Source organism: Cetorhinus maximus, chromosome 1 (assembly GCF_964194155.1).
Source record: "Cetorhinus maximus chromosome 1, sCetMax3.hap1.1, whole genome shotgun sequence".
In the NCBI taxonomy this organism is placed as follows: domain Eukaryota; kingdom Metazoa; phylum Chordata; class Chondrichthyes; order Lamniformes; family Cetorhinidae; genus Cetorhinus; species Cetorhinus maximus.
The window spans coordinates 42,544,374-42,563,303 of NC_135879.1; the positions used below are offsets into that span (position 1 = coordinate 42,544,374).

The window sequence follows — 18,930 nt, forward strand, 5'->3', positions numbered from 1 at the left end:
TGCCTGGTGTTGAAGCAGTTGCATGCCCTGCTGCACTCTTCATTGAACCAGGAATCATCCTCCAGCTTGATGGTAAAGTTAGAGTGGGGGATATGCCAGGTCATGAGTTTACAGGTTGTTGTTGTATATCATTCTGCTTCTGCCGATGGCCCACAGCGCCTCATGGATGCCCAGTTTTGAGTTGCTAGATCTGTTTGTCGTCTATCTCATTTAGCACAGTGGTAGTGCCACATAATATGATGAAAGGTATCATCAATGTGAAGGCAGTTCTTCATCTCAACAAGGACTGTGCAGGGGTCACTCCTACCATATTGTCATAGACAGGTGCATCTGTGACAGGTAGATTGGTGAGGACAAGGTCAAGTAGGTTTTTCCCTTTTGTTGGTTCCCTCACCGCCTGCTGCAGACCCAGTCTAGCATCTATGTCCTTTAGGACTCAGCCAGTACTGGTGCTACCGAGCCACTCTTGGTGATGGACATTGAAGTCACCAACCCAGAGTACATTCTGTGCCCTTCCCAACCTCAGTGCTTCCTGCAACTGATGTTCAACATGGAGAAGGACTGATTCATCAGCTGAGGGGAACAGTAGTAGTAATCAGCAGGTGGTAATTAGGTTTGAGCTAATGTCATGAAACCTCACGGGGTCCAGAGTCGATGTTGAGGACTCCCAGGGCAACTCCCCCCACTGTGCCGCCACCTCTGGTGGGTCTGTCCTGTTGGTGGGAGAAGACATACCCAGGGATGGTGATGGTGGTGTCTGGGACATTGTAAGGATTGTAAGGTATGATTCGGTGAGTATGACTATGTCAGGCTGTTGTTTCACTAGTCTGTGAGACAGCTCTCCCAATTTTGGCACAAGCCCCAGATGTTAGTAAGGACGGCTTTGCAGAGTTGACAGGGTTGGGTGTGTCATTGTCACTTCCAGTGCCTAGGTCAATGCTGGGTGGTCCATCCAAGTTTCATTCCTTTTAGAATTCATAGTGATTAGATACAACTGAGTGGCTTGCTAGGCCATTTCAGAAGGCATTTAAGAGCCAACTACATTGCTGTGTGTCTGGAGTCAAATGTAGGCTAGACCAGGTAAGGATGACAGATTTTCTTCCCTAAAGAGCATTAGTGAACCAGATAGGTTTTTACGACAATCAACAATGGTTTCGGGGTCAACATTAGACTAGCTTTTGATACCAGATTCCATGGTGGGATTTGAACTCGTGTACCCAAAGCCTTAGCCTGGGCCTCTGGATTACTAATCCAGTGACATTACCACTATGCCACCACCACCTCCTCCCCTCGACATTGGAAGACGTCAAAACAGTAGGAAGGGGTGAGGCTCTGATGGATTTGAACAAGAGGATGATAATTTTAAAATCAAGACATTGTGGAAAATTGCCCAGCTAGTCCTGTGCACAAGAAACAGGACAAAACCAATCCATCCAAATATCGCCCTATTTGAATTTTCTGTTTGATTTTTTTTCCCTTAGTTTCCAACCTTCACCTTTAGGCAACCATCCACTGATACCATGTTATATTCCAGAAGCCAGATGGCGAAGGATAGAACTAAAGCCAATTTTTACTTATTTTTATAAGCATTTATTTACAGAAATATACATTGCAAACATGCACTTCCTCATCCAGTAACCACAGTTTCAGGCTGTGGCTTTTGAATGTTTTCAGTCCATTGTGGAGTTTCACTTGGAGCTGGTGTACTTGGTCACCGCCTTTGCCCCTTCCAACACAGCATGCTTGGTCAGTTCCCTGGGCAGCCGTAGGCGCACGGCGGTCTGAATCTCCCAGGAGCTGATGGTTCTGCGCTTGTTGTAATGGGCCAGGCGGAAGCCTCACCTGCGATGCGCTCGAAAATATCGTTCACGAACAACTTAATGATGCCCATGGCCTTGGAGAAGATGCTGGTGTCAGGGTGAGCCTGCTTCATCACTTTGTAGATGTAGATGGAGTAACTTTCCTTCCTGGATCTTTTCCTCTTCTTGCCGCCCTTTGCGGCCAACTTTTTCTGAGCTTTCTTGGCACCCTTCTTGGAAACCTGCGCTTTCATCTCGTCAACCATGATCACAGTCAGCTTCAGACAGAATGTGTTTTTCAGTCAGTTCTGGGGTTTTACTTGGAGCTGGTGTATTTGGTGACCGCCTTTGTCCCTTCCGACACGGCGTGCTTGGCCAGTTCCCCGGGCAGCAGCAGGCGCATGGCGGTCTGGATCTCCCGGGAGCTGATGGTGCTGCGCTTCTTGTAATGGGCCAGGCGGGAAGCCTCACCCGCGATGCGCTCGAAAATATCGCTCACGAACGAGTTCATGATGCTCATGGCCTTGGAGGAGATGCCGGTGTCGGGGTGAACCTGCTTCATCACTTTGTAGATATAGATGGCGTAACTCTCCTTCCTCGACTTTCGCCGCTTCTTGCCGCCCTTTGCTACCGGTTTCTTTAAGGCTTTCTTGCCCCCCTTCTTGGGAGCTGGTTTCTTCTCATCAACCATCTTCAGTTTCAGACACAGAGAGGGGCACAAGCCAATCCCCAGTTAATGCCCACCACCTGCATACAATTAATACATAATTAGCATTCAGCCCCTTAAATATTCAATTCCTCCATCACTGGTGCACTATGGCTGCAGTCTCCACCATCTACAAAATACACTGCAGCAACTCCTCAACAGCACCTTCCAAATCTGTGACCTCTACCACCTAATAGAACAGGGAAAACAGGCAGTTGGGAGCACTACTAACTACAAGTTCCCATCCAAGTCACACACCATCCTGACTTAGAAATATATTACTGTCTCGTCATCATCTTTGGGCCAAAATCCTGGATTGTCCTACCTAATGCCACTGTGGATGTACCCACACAATATGGATTGTGGCGGTTCAAGAAGGTGACTCATCACCACCATCTCAAGGGCAATTAGGGATAGGCAATAAATGCTGGCCTTGCCAGTGATGCCCACATTCCATAAACAAATTAAAACAAGTCTCTGCTGGTGTTGTATTTATCCTTAGATCATAGTTAGATAGCTTGAAATCTTCTATGTATCTGCAGAAAGGTAATGTTGCCAGAGCATAAGTCTAAACAACAATTTCCCTTGGAAGTACGAACATACAAACATATGGATTAGGAGCAGAGGTAGGTAATTTCGCCCCTTGAGTCTGCTCCGCCATTCAATAAGATCATGGCTGATCTGATTGTGGCCTCAACTCCACACTCCACTCACCCCGATAACCTTTGACTCCCTCGTCAGTCAAGAATCTATCTCTGCCTTAAAAATATTCAATGACCCTGCCTCCACCGCTCTCTGGGGAAGAGAGTTCCAAAGATTCTCAACCCTCTGAAAGAAAAATATTCATCTCATCTCCGTCTTAAATGGGAGACCCCATATTTTTAAACTGTGCCCCCTAGTTCTAGTCTCTCCCACAAAGGGAAACATCCTTTCCTATCAAGTTCCCTCAGGATTTCATGTATAGCTTGAAAAAATACGATCCCAAGGGGGAAGCTTAATATTAAGTCAGGGTACAATGCTGAAGCTTGATCGATTGCTACTCCTTGTGGGTCAATACAATTAACTTGAATTAGGGCCGCCCTGAACTCATCTGCTCCCCAGAACATTATCTTAGTTGGCCGATTAGAGCGGTGTGTGGAAACTTTCCTACCAAATACCTTGAACTTTTGAACCCAAAATAAACCTTCATTAAGGTTAGCCACTTCTGGTTGCTGTAAACAACTGAATAATAATACTAAAGTACTTAACTTCCTGATAAGGATATCTACTTAATTCTGTTATGGCAAATGATATATTTCTTTTATCTTTTTATCTTTTATATGTTGATGCCTGAAGGTTGGAACAAAAAGTGTTAAGATTAATTATTGACTTGCTTCCCAACTTTGAAATTACCCTGTATAAGCACAAGTTTCAAAGTCCCACTATGGATTTAAGTATATAATCTGAGTTGACATTTCAGTGCAGTATTGTATGCTGCATTGATGAAAGTGCATCATCAAGTGAGTCATTAAATTGAGGGCCTGGTGTTAAGCTGGACCTAAAGGATTCCAAGGCATTATTCAAACATGAGCAGGGAATTCTTCCAGTATCCCCAGACAACATTCCTCCCTCAGCCAACAATATCAAAAACATGGGAATGAGGCTCGGGGCGGGGAGGCAGGTGAGTGGGCTCAGGAGATTATGACTCTGGGAATGGAGTAGGGAGTTTGAGATCCTGGGAGGGTGGGGAAGAGGGGGCAGGGTGGTGTCAGTGAGATTGGGCACAAAGGACAGATTGGGGCTTGGGGAGGGGGTTTGGGAGATTCAACTTTGAGAGCAGAGGTGTGGGAGATTTGGGTAAGGGGAAGTGAAGTTGGAAGACTGCGATTCAGGGATGAGGAGGTTGGAGGATTGGGAGGGAGTGTAGGGGTTGGAGAGTTTGGGGTTTGGAGGGAGACATTTGGAGGTGTGATGATATTGGGACTTGGAGAGGGGGATCTAGGTGTTTGGGAAGCAGAGATGTGGGTCAGGAAATTGCAAAGTGAGAACAGGATGTTGGTGTGATTGGGCTTGGGAGACTGGTTGGGAGGTGGGAAAGGTGGTAAAATGGCAACAGAAGGCATTGGGAGAGAAGTGAACGTCTTCCTGCTGCCACAGGATATACCCAGAAGCAGGAACCCCAGTGATTCGCAGAGTCACGTGGCCAATTGATCGGTCTATTAATGGCCATTTTATGACTCTGCCAGCATTTTAACCAGCGTTGGAATGCCATTCCATCTGCCATGTGAGGAGCCCACCAGCTTCATTATGGCGGCCTCCCTGCTGTTTCCCAAAGGGTGGAGCAGGAGCCTTAATTTCTGGGTGCTTAATAGCCCACAGAAGGGCACCGCTGCACCCAACAGCAATAGCTGTTCCTACAGTTCCAATGCTGACACTGGAGGGTTCACCCTTCTGATTGACAGGGCCTGCCTTATTGGCTCTGGCACATTAAAAACATTTCTTCCTGTTCCTTTGAGGGCACCTCAATATGGAGGAACCCCCTTCTCCCTGCAACCTCAGCAGCGGCCACCTCTATCAGTGGCATTGCGGAGACTGCAGAGCCGCTGGCCCTCTGATTCGGCTGGCAGCTTAGAGACCGAGTACACAGTCTTTAATTGGACAGGGTCCCAGCAGCAGCCTCTGAATTTGCTGTTGCCAGTAAAATCTCCTCTGTGGTTCCACTGTTCGCAATGTAGGCTCAAGACCCACATATGATCCCAGCAGCAGGACCCACAGAGTGCTGGTAAAATTTCAGCCTACAAGGGCGGGGAGGGGACTGGAGATTAAGGCTCAGAGAGGAGGCAGGATCAGGAGATTTTTGGCTTTGGGAGGTTAGGTTCAGAAATTTGAGTCTCGGGGAGGGAGTGAGGGTTGGGAGTTGGGACTCAGGACTAGGTTGATGGGATTGGCAGTTGGAGAGGGGTGGTTGGCGAGATTGGCACTCAGGGAGGGGTGCATGGTGTGACTGGCACGGGGAGGGGAGGTTGGTGAGATTGCAATTTGGAAAGGTGGGATAGCAAAGATTGGCTGGAGTGAGTGGGAGTTGGTTGAGTGAGATTGGTTCAGTACTTGAAATGGAGTTTTCTCAGTTTTTAATTTCAACTTGCTGAGCTTTTCATTTTGGTTTATTGGCTTTTCACGGTTTGTGTGCACGAACACTCAAATCTCTTCATTCCTCCTCAATTCCTAAACTCCAACCACTAAGATAATTTTCTGATTTATCTTTCTCAGATCAAACTCACAATGAACACCATCTACCATACATGTGGAAGCCATTTCCTGCTTCCACATTGGATCGAAGCTTCCTAACCATACTTCTTTGGAAGACTCAGCGATCTGGATCATTTGGATCTTCAGCCCAGCGCAGTGGTTTTAAAACCCTCCAGGGGAAAATGACACTCTTTCCCTCTTCCACCCATAGGACCCCTCCTCACAGCTCAATGATTCATTTGTTAAAAACCTATTTCCTCCCATGTCAATGTCTCGAGGAAGCTGCTGAAGTGGGCTAGATTGGCCAATGGTGCCTCTGAGGTTCTGAGAGTGGGCTGTAAGGAGTGGTCACAAATGTTGCTGGTTCTCCAGAGAGTCTAGCTAAGCCTTATTCCTTAAGACTGGTCCCCACTGTCTACACATAAAGGAACATAAGTCAGAGTCTTGCAGTCTTTGTCAATGACAGAGAAAGGCTGCTGGAAACTGGTCTCTACGCAAGCATTGCTGACAAAAGTCACCTCAGGCCTCCAAGGTTCCAGGTGAATGATTCCAGCTGACAATACTACAATAGATGCTTTGAGCATCAGGATAGCATAGATTGGGACCTGAATATTGAAGAGTATGTGACTTTTAGGAAGGATATGAAATTAGGAAAAGGTGGAGGGGTCGTTCTGTTAATTAAAGACTACATTTGCACAATAGTGAGGAATGACCTCAGTTCAGGAAACCAGGATATAGAAGTGCTTTTGGTAGAGATGAGGAATGATGAAGAATAATAAAGGCAAGAATCACTTGTGGGAGTGGTGTCCAGTCCCCCTAACAGTAATCACGTGATAGATTGGGATATCAAGGAAGAAATAGTGGGAGCTTGTCAGAAAGGTACAGCAATTATCATGGGAGATTTTAATCTACATATAGACTGGAATAATCAGGTGGGCAAAGGTAGTGTAGATGACAAATTCATAGAATGTTCTTAGGATAATTTCTTAGATCAACATGTTCTAGAGCCAACCAGGGAGCAGGTTATAATAGACCTGGTATTGTGCAATGAGATAGGATTAATTAATGGCCTCATAGCAAAGGCTCCCCTAGGTAGCAGTGATCATAATATGATTGAATTTTACATTCAGTTTGAGGGAGAGAAGAATGGGCCTAGCACTAGTATTTTAAACTTAAATAAGGGCAATTATGGGGGCATGAAAGCAGAGCTAGCAAAAGCAAATTGGCAATTTAGGTTAAGGAATAGGTCAATAGAGATGCAGCAGCAGACATTTAAGGGGATATTTCAGAGTACACAGAATAGCTACATTCCAACGAGAAAGAAAAATTTCAATGGAAGGGCCCACCATCAGTGATTAAATAAAAAAGACAGTATCAAAGTTAAAGGAAAAGCATATAATTGAGCAAAGATGGGCGGCAGGTCAGAATATTGGACAGAATATAAAAACTTGTTTCCAAAAAGAGAGAATCTAACCATTGCCCCTTGGTGTTCAATGGCACCACCATCACTGAATCCCCCACTATCAACATCCTGAGGATTACCATTGACCAGAAACTGAACTGGACTAGCCATATAAATTCAATAGCCACAAGCGCAGATCAGAGGCTAGGAACCCTGTGATGAGTAACTCACTTCCTGATTCTCCAAAGCCTGACCACCATCTACAAGGCACAAGTCGGGAGTGTGATGGAATACTCCCCACTTGCTTGGATGAGTGCAGCTCCCACAACACTCAAAAAGCTTGACACCGTCCAGGACAAACCAGCCCGCTTGATTGGCACCACATCCACAAACATTCACTCGCTCCACCACCGACGCACAGTAGCAGCAGTGTGTACCATCTACAAGATGCACTGCAGAAACTCACGAACACTCCTTAGGCAGCACCTTCCAAACCTACAACCACTGTCATCTAGAAGGACAAGGGCAGCAGATAGATGGGAACACCACCACCTGGACGTTCCCCTCCAAGTCACTCACCATCCTGACTTGGAAATATATCGCTGTTCCTTCATTGTTGCTGGGTCAAAATCCTGGAACTCCTCTCTAACAGCACTGTAGGTGTACCTACACCACAGGGACTGCAGCGGTTCAAGAAGGCAGCTCACCACCACCTTCTCAAGGGCAACTAGGGATGGACAATAAATGCTGGCCCAGCCAGCAAAGCCCACATCCTGTGAATGAATCAAAAAAGGGAACAAAAAATTAGGGTACAAGGGAAAGCTAGCTAGAAACATAGTGACAGATACTAAGAGTTTCAATAGATATTTTTTAAGAAGAGTTAACAAAGTGAGTGTTGGTCCCACAGAAAGTGAGTCTGGGGATTTAATAATGGAAATTAAGTTCAAGCTTTCATCCAGGCACTCTCCTTCACTCCTTCACTCAGTCGTCAATAGTACACCACTGCTGTAAAGAATTACAGACCTTCAGCTGTCTCCTTGGACCTTCTGGCTTCTCGCACATCTATATTGCTTTAAATCTGCTTCCTGCAGCTTTTGTCTCTGTAAGCTTGAAGCCTTCTTTCCTGCTCCTTACTGTCACTTCCACAGAACAGGGCCATACCTGGACTTCTGTTCTTACTTTGACTAAAAGTTCTTCTTGGGACCCTTCTTTTCTTTCTCATTCCTTGGCCTTGGGACCGTTTGGTTCCTTTGGGAAATTTACTCTCTCTGCATTTCCCTCTCCCAAAACCCAGTCTCTCTAGAATCCTGGCTTCAACTTCAGTTTTGGACTTGCTATCTGTCCCTCTTCTGTCCAGCATCACTTGGCAGCTGCTTACAACTGAACTCAAACTGCTGCTTTTTCTGTGTGTGTGTGCGTGTTTGTTGGTGGGGTGGGGGGCTTCCCCTCTGGATCCTGTTACAGGGCAATGGCATAGTTTTTTCTACTCTTGTTTGTTTTCTCCGCTTCAAGTGTCATAAAAATTTCATTATAAGGCATCTTTTAAAATGAAACTAAAACTCACCTTCATTTTTTAATAGATAAATACAGAAGTGCAAATCAAACTTAAATATTAAAGATATACCTTATTCTTAAACACACCCAAATACGCATATATCTTACTTAAACTATCTCTATTTCCCAACACCTATCCCTTTGAAAGAAAGCTTCACAACAGTGAAAGTTTCTTTACAATGGCCTTACATCTGCCTTACATAAACGTAACATCATAAACCTCTAACAATAGCTTATTACATACAATATAAATAAATTTTCCATCTTGTTTCACAATTACACCTGTTATATCATATAGTTACAAAAATGTACTTAAACAAAGTCAATGTCAATAAATGTAATAAGGTTAGCAGAATTTGTGCATCATATTATCATGACTCAACTCGTCTGTTTCTTTTTCCTCTTGTTCCCAATCTTTAACTCAGCAAAGATTGTTTCATTTAAGTCCACAGCCCAATCGTCCTTTTTGATAGCTGTAGGCATAATTCCATCTTTAAGCTCATTTCTGAACTCAAATGCGGCAGATGCTCATTTCGATTTAGCAAAGTCAAAATGACATTTTTGTGCATTACCATTTCATTTCTTCTCTGAACAAAACCTCTTTTAGCCATTTCAAGGATGTTGTTGAGATGCTTTTTTTGTTCATACATAAGTGTTTCATACTCCTGCTTGGTTTTATCTTTAATTTTTTTATTATCTTGTTGTTTATCACAATCCCATTTTGAACAGGTCTTTTCCACTTCTCTTTCAACAGCGTCAATTATATTCTCCCTTTGGAGTTTCATAGTTTGTTCAGACCCTTCAACTCTTTTACATAATCCACGAATTCCACTCCTCTACAGATCTTGAATGGTCTTTTGCAAACTGTACATTTGCTTGGATTCCAAATGCTTTATCTCGTATATTAGCACTGGCAAGCACTTGTAAATCAGTGCCTCTGGTCATTGACCTGGATAAGTTACTTTGAAATTTCAGTCCTTCTCATTGACAATTCTTGATTTCCAATTGGCAGGCACTTTAGTTGTTTTCATACTGTCCATTACTGAGGTTGATACTTTAGTAATTTTACTTGGATCAGTTCTTTGCTCATTTGTACCACAATTCAGCAAAGAGCTTTCATTCACAGGAACAACTTCAGAACAATGACACTCCATACCACACATCTTCCCCTTCATTTTCTCCAGTTTGCATTGAAGTTCAAGAATATCAATGCTCTTTTCACCACAAAGTTCTAACAGTTCATTAGTTTTGGTTTTTAATTCTGCATTCAATCAATTATTCTGGTTTACCAACAATTCCTTTTCTTGTTCAAGGCATTTTCCACAATATTTCACAGACACTACTGATGCTTGAAGTTCATCAAGTTTTAACTGAAGATTGATCTTTGTTAAGTTTGCTTCTACAAGTTTATCAGTTAGACATTTCAAGTCCTCAGTCAAGTGCTTTACTTTCTGTGACTAATTCTCAATTATTCCCACCAATTCTCTTCTTTCATTAGTAAACTCCCCTTTCGCATGTGAAAAGAGTTTTTTGACATTAATCAGGTTTTCCTTCAATTGTTTATCAGCAACAAATGTTTCATTTTTGGCCACAATAGCTTCCTGAAGTTGGTTAAGATATGCATGATCAACTGCCTGCTGCAATACAGTAATTGCCACATTACTGTCTCTGCTAGCAAAATCATTACTCAGAATAAATTTAATTTACAAAGTGACTTTGTAAGTTGACTTTACACAAAGAAACAGGTTCATAAATTATACATAATTCATTAATACCCCTTATAAATATGTTTTCCTTCACAAAGCTATCTGGAACAAAACATGTTTCATCAGCCACCATCAATGTTTGCTCTGCCCCTGAACTCTCAAAATTTGAATCTGTTTACTTATTTTGTTGAAGGAGTATGGGGACATTTCTCCCTTCGAAACAAAACATCCAGGCCCTCTAATAGCCTGACTTCCTTCATCAGTAATCAAGGAAGAATTCTCTGGACTATCCTGAACCATAACCCCTTTCCTGTATGTTCTGATGGAACACGTTTGCCCTGTACCACTCCTACGGTTTTGACAACCATTTCCTTTTCTGATGCAACCTTTCCTGTGGGTTCCTTAGGTGTTCCCACTACTGTATTGGGTCTACCATTTAATCTCCAGCAATATGCTTGAACATGTCCCAACTTGTTACAATGAAAACACTAGGCCTTCAAATGTCACTGCCACACTCAGCACCTTCCTTTCTGATCTGAGGAGAAATTTCCAGGGTATTCCCAAATGTCCCTTCTCTTCCTTGGCTACTTGCCTTCCTTTCTCTTTCTCCTCTTCTATCCTTCTTGGGTTTTTGAGGATGACAGAAAAAGGGTTTGGATCTATGGACCAATTCACAATCATCAGCCATCTCTGCTGCCTATCCAGCTGTTTTAACTCTCTGGTCTTCAACATGGGTTCTAGCCACTGGAGGAAGTCAATCTTTAAATTCTTCCAAGAGAATTATCTACCTTTAATACCCGTATCTGAATAATGGTCAATAATAGTCAAAATTACTCAATATTGGTCTGCTCAGGCTGTTTTCTTATATTCCTAAATTCCTGCCTGCATGCTTCAGAGATTAATTCAAATGCACTCAGAATAGTCTGTTTTACTGCATCATAATCCACCAATACCTCTTCTGAAAGTGAAACGTAAACCTCGTGAGCTATACCCACCAACCTATTCCGCAAGAGCAATGTCCAGATTTCTTTTGGCCACTTCATTTGCTTAGCCATCTTTTCAAATCAGATAAAGAATGCCTCTACATCCCTTTCCTCGAACTTTGGAAAGCTAGTACAAGTTTAAACAGCTCCTCACTACGTTTTGGGTTGAAGGTGGCTGTTTCACCATCAGAACCTTCCTCGGCATCTGAAGCCTCCTTTTTAACCACCAGCCTTTTAAGCCGGTGTTCCCTTTCTCTTTCCTTTGTGTCTCTTTCTTTTTCCTTCTCCCTTGCCTGCAATTCCAGTTCCAGCTTCCTAAATTCTCCTCCTCTTTCCTTTTTTTCCCTTTTCCTCTAGCCTTTTCAATTCCAACTCACTTTTTATTTTTCTGCCCTTTCCCTTTCCTTTTCTTTTTCTTATACCTCCAATTCAAGTTTTTTTTTCAGTTCATTTTCATGTTTAAGTTGCTTCATTCGCAACTGGATATTAGCTAACTCAATTGATTCATCCCTTGGAGAACGTGGTCTCTCCATTATCCCTCCCAATTTCAAATGCTGCGCTAACCTCAACTATGTCTGCTTTCCTCGCCCCTTTGGGTAATTCTAACTCCAGCTTATCCAACAATTCGGTTAGCTTACTCTTGGTAAATTTCTGTAGACCAGTCATGGTTACATTTTCCATCTGTAAAGAAGTCTTAGCAACCTCCAAAGCCATTTTGAATTCCAAACCAGATCCTATACCTCACAGCAACTCCAATTCCAATGTTAAGTACCTCAGTACCTCCACGTACTCGTTAAAAGGATTCACAGATCCTACCAATGCTCAAGCATTTCCAATTCCACAAGAGATTCCATTTTATAAACGATAATCCCGAATGAATTATTATTCCACGTCTAATCACTCGCTGTCTGTTTCAAATCCCGCAAGAGCCCCCACTTTGTTATGATCCCAGCTGAGGTTACTACCAGATAAGCCAGATCCTAGGGTGGGACCCAGTTTGATAGATTCTAACTTTTATTTTTTGCTTAGATATGAGGAGAGTGGCTACTGAACAGAGTCACAGAGTCAGCTGATGAACTTTTTATAAAAGAATAAAACATTTATTAAACATGAAAACATGAACTATTGCAATACTCCTTCATCCACAACTACACCTTTACAGATATATGTAGATTTGTAAGGATAACACAAGTTACAAAAGCTATCTTATACTCTAATGTTCACAGTCCATGCAAACCAATAGGCGGCCTGTGGTCAGGCACACCACGCTCTGAAACCAAGTGACAGATGCCACCCCAAACAGATGCTATGAATCCCTCCTCAACTGCCCCCTCCACCCCCTCACCAGCAAGACACTTGTCACACTGTGAGCCAACCAGTCTCACTAAACTTCATCTTTCACTTGAGGGTTTCCAATCTCTACTCTCCAAGAACTCACTTTGGAATCTTCTCCCAAAATTACGCTTTCTCTCAGATGCCTTGCAGAAGGGTCCGCTTCCAGGGTTTTGAACACTCCTTCCGCTGTTCCTCTCCCCTGGATCACCACATGCGATCAAGCTTTCATCCACGTACTTTCCCTCACTGACTTAGCCGTCAACAGTACACCACTGCTTCACATGCCCATAGTAAAGAGTTACAGACCTTCAGCTGTTTCCTTGGACCTTCTGGCTTCCCGCACATCTACATTGTTTAAATCTGTTTCCTGCAGCTTTCGTCTCTTTAAGCTTGAAGCTTGGAGCCTTCCTCCCTGCTCATCACTGTAACTTCCAGAGAACAAGACCTTTTCTGGACTCTTGTTCTTCCTTTGACTAGAAGTTCTTCTTGAGACCCTTCCTTTCTGTCTCACTCCTTGGCCTTTGGACCTTTTGGTTCTTTTGGGAAATCTACTGTCTCTGCATTTCCCTCTCCAAGAATCCAGTCTCTCTGTAATCCTGGCTTCAACTTCAGTTTGGGGCTTGCTATCCATCCCTCTTCTGTCCAGCCTCACTTGGCAGCTGCTTCCAACCTTCCAACTGAACTCAAACTGCTGCTTTTTCTGTGTGTGTGTGTGTGTTGGGGGGGGGGGGGGGGGGAGGTGGGGCCTCACTCTCTGGACCGTCACTAAGCAACAGCATAGTTTTTCTACTCTTGTTTGTTTTCTTCCCTTCAAGAGTCATAAAAATTATAAATGCAGGCATCTTTTAAAGCGAAACTAAAACTCAACTTCTTTCCTTAATAGACAAATACAGAAATACAAATCAAACTTAAATATTAAAGATATATCTTATTCTTAACACATCCAAATATACGTATAACTCACTTAAACTATCTCTATTTCATAACAGTTGTCTTATGAGGAAAGGCTGGACAGGCTAGGTTTGTATCTGCTGGAGTTTAGAAGAGTAAGAGGTAACTTGATTGAAACGTATAAGATCCTGAAGGGACTTGACAGGGTGGCTGTGGAAAGGATGATTCCTCTTGTGGGAGAATCTAAATCTGGGGGCCAGTGTTTAAAAATAATGGGTCATCCATTTAAGACATTTAAGAGATGAGCAATTTATTTTTCTCTCAGTGTTGTGAGACTTTGGAACTCTTTTCCTGAAACGGTAGTTGAGACAGAGTCTTTGAATAACTTTAAGGCAGAAGTAGATAGATTATTGATAAGTAAGGAGGTGAAAGGTTATTGAGGGTTGGCAGGAATGTGAAGTTGAGATTAAAATTAGATTAGCCATGATCTTATTGACTGGCAGAGCAGGCTTGAGGGGCTGAGTGGCTTACTTCTACTCCCAATTCCTATGTTCGTATGTAGCAGGCCACATTCACAAGGCTCTCAAGACCCAACCGAAACAATTCAGTCTGCAAGGACACCAATGTATAGTATCTCCTTAGGGCTTGGTTCAGTGTCAGTGGGCTACAAGGAGTGGCTGCAGTCTTTAGTGAGAGTGGCAATGAGTCTGTTTTCTTACAGGTTTCTCTAATGGCAACAGAGGATGCCTGCCTTTCCCCTCACCACCCCACATTGTTCCAAGAGAAATTCTGCTGGAACATGTCTTTTCTAGGACTGCAGCTTCACTGAGATGGGAGTCACTGGGGCTCCAGGGAAACCCTTCCTCATGATCATTCCTTTTGAATGCCAAAAGTGCCAAGTCTTTACTTCATATCATGCAGTACGCAATGTTTCTTTGAATTCCTGCTAGACTGTTTGGCAGGGCTCCAGCACATTTATTTCAGCTCCTAAAAGGAAATTTCAAAATGCCTATATATATATATCCCACTTCATAGGCATGAAGCATGGGATTCATTATATCTGTTGTCCCTTTTTGGCTGCAGAAGATAAACTTAACCATTAATCAACCATTCTGACCCATAGCTTTGATGTATCAGGGCTGGTATGATGGATTGGCAAATGCGGAAAGTATCATGGCAGCTTCTTGGGTAGCAAGCATAAGGTGACTGATGTCACAAGCCAGCAGAACATTAATGGAATGAATGCAAAAACAAAAATACCTGGAAAAACTCAGCAGGTCTGACAGCATCTATGGAGAGGAACACAGTTGATGCTTCGAGTCCGTATGAATCTTCATCAGATGAAGAGTCATACGGACTCGAAGCGTCAACTGTATTCCTCTCCACAGATGCTGTCAGATCTGCTGATTTTTCTAGGTATTTTTGTTTTTGTTTCAGATTTCCAGCATCTACAGTACTTTGCTTTTATAATGGAATGAATGCCTCTCCTTTTAATGAAATCGAGGGCAGGGGGTGGGGGTGTTCTCATCTGAATCCTGAAATGCCACAGACAAATTTTCCTTTTCAAGTATATGACCTCTTGAAAACTACTATTAAATCTGCTTCCACTACCACTTCATAGTTGATGAAGTCTGCAGGGAGTGGTGCTGCACTTGGACAAGAGACTACCGGTTGTTACTGCAAGGGGTCTGGACATATGCCACTTGCTCCCAGTCATGGATGCTACAGTAGCTAATAGTGCAGAAGCAACAAATGAAAGGACAAGCTGCTTTCAAGGGGTGGAAGAGGAAGAGGAGGCGAGTGCCTTATCCACTTTGGGTCTTCCAGGAACACTTCTTTTATCTCCACCTAAGGCAGGAGCAGTGTATGCATACTGCAATTCATGAAGGAGGTGCTCACAGAACTCTGCCACCTCCTGAAACCAGACCTGCAGCCTCAGAGTAGGTGAAGATGGCACTAGCAGTGGCTCTGAAGGGATTGTGGCTCTAAATTTCATCACATCATGATCTTCTACTCAATGTCTGAGTGCTGCAGTGGAAATTCAGACTATGGTCACAAAATCTCAGCTTGTTATCATGCAGTGCTCAAAGCTTTCAGGGTTTCACAACAGTGTTATAACAAACAGGCCATGTGGGGATTGGCTTGTGTATTCCCCAATCTTTTGGCCCAGACTTTTTTTGCCAAAATAACGAGTTTAATGGCATTTTCCATTATTAAACATAAAATGATACAGTACCGCTCCATCATGGTTCTGTTAGATCTTTGTAAAAGCTAACCAATTATTCCCACCACTACTCTTTACCTTATATTTTTTTCCTTTTCAAGTATTTATACACTTCCCTTTTGAAAGCTATTACTAAACTTGCTTCATCAGTCTTTCAGGCAGTGCATTCCATGACAACCAGCTGCAGAATTTTTCTTTTGTGTCACATTTGGTTCTTTTGCCATTTACCTTAAATTTGTGTCCTCTAGTTATTGACCCCTCAACTGTTGGAAGCAGTTTTTCCTTATTTACTGTATCAAAATAGTTCCCGAGTTTGATTCATGATCAAATCTCCCCTTCACATCTCTGCTGTAAGGAGAGTTTTTCTCGTCTCCACATGACTCCAGTACCTCATCTCTGTATTCATTCTAGGAAAACTCTGCTCCCTCTCTCTAAGGCAGAATTGGCTACATACTCCAACAGTATATTTTCTTCTGAACATTTATCATAACCTCCTTGCTTGTATGCTCTATTCCTCTATGAATTTCTATATGAATTAAACCACGGGTGATATATGCTTTTTTAAGTGTTACAAGTAGGTAACAAGGGTTGAACTGGCTTCCCTCTATTCTGCCTCCTCCGTTGGTCACAATAAAGGTCTAAGCTTCTTTTTCATGAGGATATGCTTTTTCCAAATCAGGGTGTATTTAACTATTTAAGCTGTGAGCAATAAGGAGCCAATCAAACAAGGTTTTCTTGCTAAAGAAAGAGCAAATTTATTAACCATTGAGCCCAAGAGAAAAATAATAAAAATGTGATGACACATGCATAAAAAGGTATCAGAAATAAGGGAGGTTAGAGTCCAGGAAAAAAAGTTAAAAGAATATATGGTTAAGTGTCCATCAATTGTCCTGGATGTACAGATCTTTAAACGTTGCAGCCGATTTGGATTGGTCGGTTTCATGGATGCAGTCAGATGTAGAAGATGTTGCAATTATTACGAGATCTTGGTTCTCTGGCAGATTTCTAGTAAAGTTGTCTTCCAAACTGGGTAATACACTTTTTCCAAAAGAGAGAGAGAGAGCGAGAGAGCCCAGCTTTAAGCCTGTTTCCTCTGCTGAAAGCTTTCTTGTAATCTCACTGCAGTGGCTGCAGCCTGACCTTTGAAATCTGATATTTTAAAGCTACAATGTGTGCGAAGCAAGGAAGTGCATGTTGACTCAGAGAAGCAATGTACAGCGACTGGATTAGAACCATAGAAAGGTTAAGGTGCAAAAAGAGGCCATTTAGCCCATCGTGTCTAAAAAAAGAGAAAAAAAAGAAACTAGCTGCTCCTTTTAATCCCACTTTCCAGCACCTGGTCCATAGCCTTGCGGGTTACAGCACATCAGATGCAGGTCCAGGTATCTTTTAAATGAGTTGAGCATTTCAGCCTCAACTGCCTATTCAGGCAGTGAATTCCAGACACCCACCGCCCTCTGGCTGAAAAAGATTTTCCTCATGTCCTCTCCAATCCTTCTGCCAGTCACCTTAAATCTATGCCTCCTGGTAAATGAAGCCTCAGATAGGGGAAACAGATCTTTCTTCTCTATTCTATCCAGGCCCCTCATAAATTTGAAAACCTCAATTAGGTTACCCCTCAGCCTCCTCTGTTCCAAGGAAAACAACACCAGCCTATCCAAGATAAAAGCAAAATACCGCGGATGCTGGAAATCTGAAACAAAAACAAAAATAGCTGGAAAAACTCAGCAGGTCTGACAGCATCTGTGGAGAGGAAGACAAGAGTTAATGTTTCAAGTCCGTATGACTCTTCATCAGAACTGAAGGGAAATAGAAATGAGGTGAAATATAAGCTGTTTAAGGGGGGTCTGCAAGCATGACCCAGACCTCCCTGTCGCTTGCCATTTCAACACACCACCCTGCTCTCATGCCCACGTGTCTGTCCTTGGCCTGCTGCAATGTTCCAGTGAAGCTCAACACAAACTGGAGGAACAGCACCTCATCTTCCGATTAGGCAGTTTACAGCCTTCCAGACTGCATATTAAGTTCAACAATTTTAGATCATGAACTCTCTCCTCCGTCCCCACCCCCTTTCCGATCCCCTTTTTTCTAATAATTATTATATTTTTTTTAATATATTTTTCTTTTCCCACCTATTTCTATTATTATTTTTAAATTTATTTCCATCCACTGTTTTATCTCCACCTTTTAGCTTATTTCGATCCCTTCCCCCCACCCCACCCCACCCTCACTAGGGCCATCTGTCACTTGCTCATCCTGCTTTCTACCCTTAATGTCACCATTAGCACATCCTTTAACTAATATCACCACCGTCAACACTCCTTTGTCCTTTTGTCTATTTTTGTCTTTGGCAATCTCTCCTTTGCGTCCACCTATCACTGGCCCTCTATCCAGCTCCACCTGTCCCACCCCCCTTAAACAGCTTATATTTCATCTAATTTCTATTTCTCTTCAGTTCTGATGAAGAGTCATACGGACTCGAAACGTTAACTCTGTCTCCCTCTCCACAGATGCTGTCAGACCTGCTGAGTTTTACCAGCCTATCCAATCTCTCCTCATAGCTGCAATTTTCAAGCCCTGGCAACATTCTTGTAAATCTCCTCAGTATCCTCTCCAGAGCAATTATGTCCTTCCTGTAATGTGGAGACCAGAACTGTACACAAAATTCCAGCTGTGGCTTAACCAGCATTTTATACAGTTCATTACATCCCTGATTTTGTGTTCTATACTTTGTCCAATAAAGGAAAGCATTTCATATACTTTACCACCTTATCCATCTGTCCTGCCACCTTCAGTGACCTATTTACATGCACTCCAAGGTCTCTCATTTCCTGAGCCTCTCTCAATATCCTCCTGTTTACTGAGTATTCCCTTGCTTTGATTGCCCTCCCAAATGCATTACCTCACACTTTTCCAGATTGAATTCCATTTGTCACTTTTCTGCCCAAACCAACTATCAGCTACATGACCAATTTTTGTGTCATCTGCAAATTTCCCGATCATGCCTCCCATATTTAAGATCAAATCATTAATATATTCAACAAACAGCAAGGGCCCCAACATCTCTTTGCTTTCCTAATTTCCATTTTTACTTCACCCCTG

The 18,930-nt window shown here is 42.9% G+C and overlaps 3 protein-coding genes across 7 annotated transcripts in view; 1 reads left to right on the forward strand and 2 right to left on the reverse strand.

Moving 5' to 3' along the window:
• Window positions 1–18,930, reverse strand: part of idua (alpha-L-iduronidase) — a 377,462-nt gene that overhangs the window by 239,249 nt on the left and 119,283 nt on the right. The gene's annotated exons all lie outside the window — the stretch shown is intronic.
• Window positions 1–18,930, forward strand: part of slc26a1 (solute carrier family 26 member 1) — a 194,998-nt gene that overhangs the window by 101,909 nt on the left and 74,159 nt on the right. The gene's annotated exons all lie outside the window — the stretch shown is intronic.
• On the reverse strand, window positions 2,107–2,490 carry LOC144688659 (histone H2B-like). The gene has a single exon (XM_078555479.1). The coding sequence runs from the start codon at window positions 2,488–2,490 to the stop codon at window positions 2,116–2,118; it is 375 nt and encodes a 124-aa protein (XP_078411605.1). The 3' UTR covers window positions 2,107–2,115.

Excerpts from the sequence above, each read along its gene's own strand:
- LOC144688659 (XM_078555479.1), bottom strand. The coding sequence starts at position 2,490 with ATGGTTGATGAGAAGAAACCAGCTCCCAAGAAGGGGGGCAAGAAAGCC.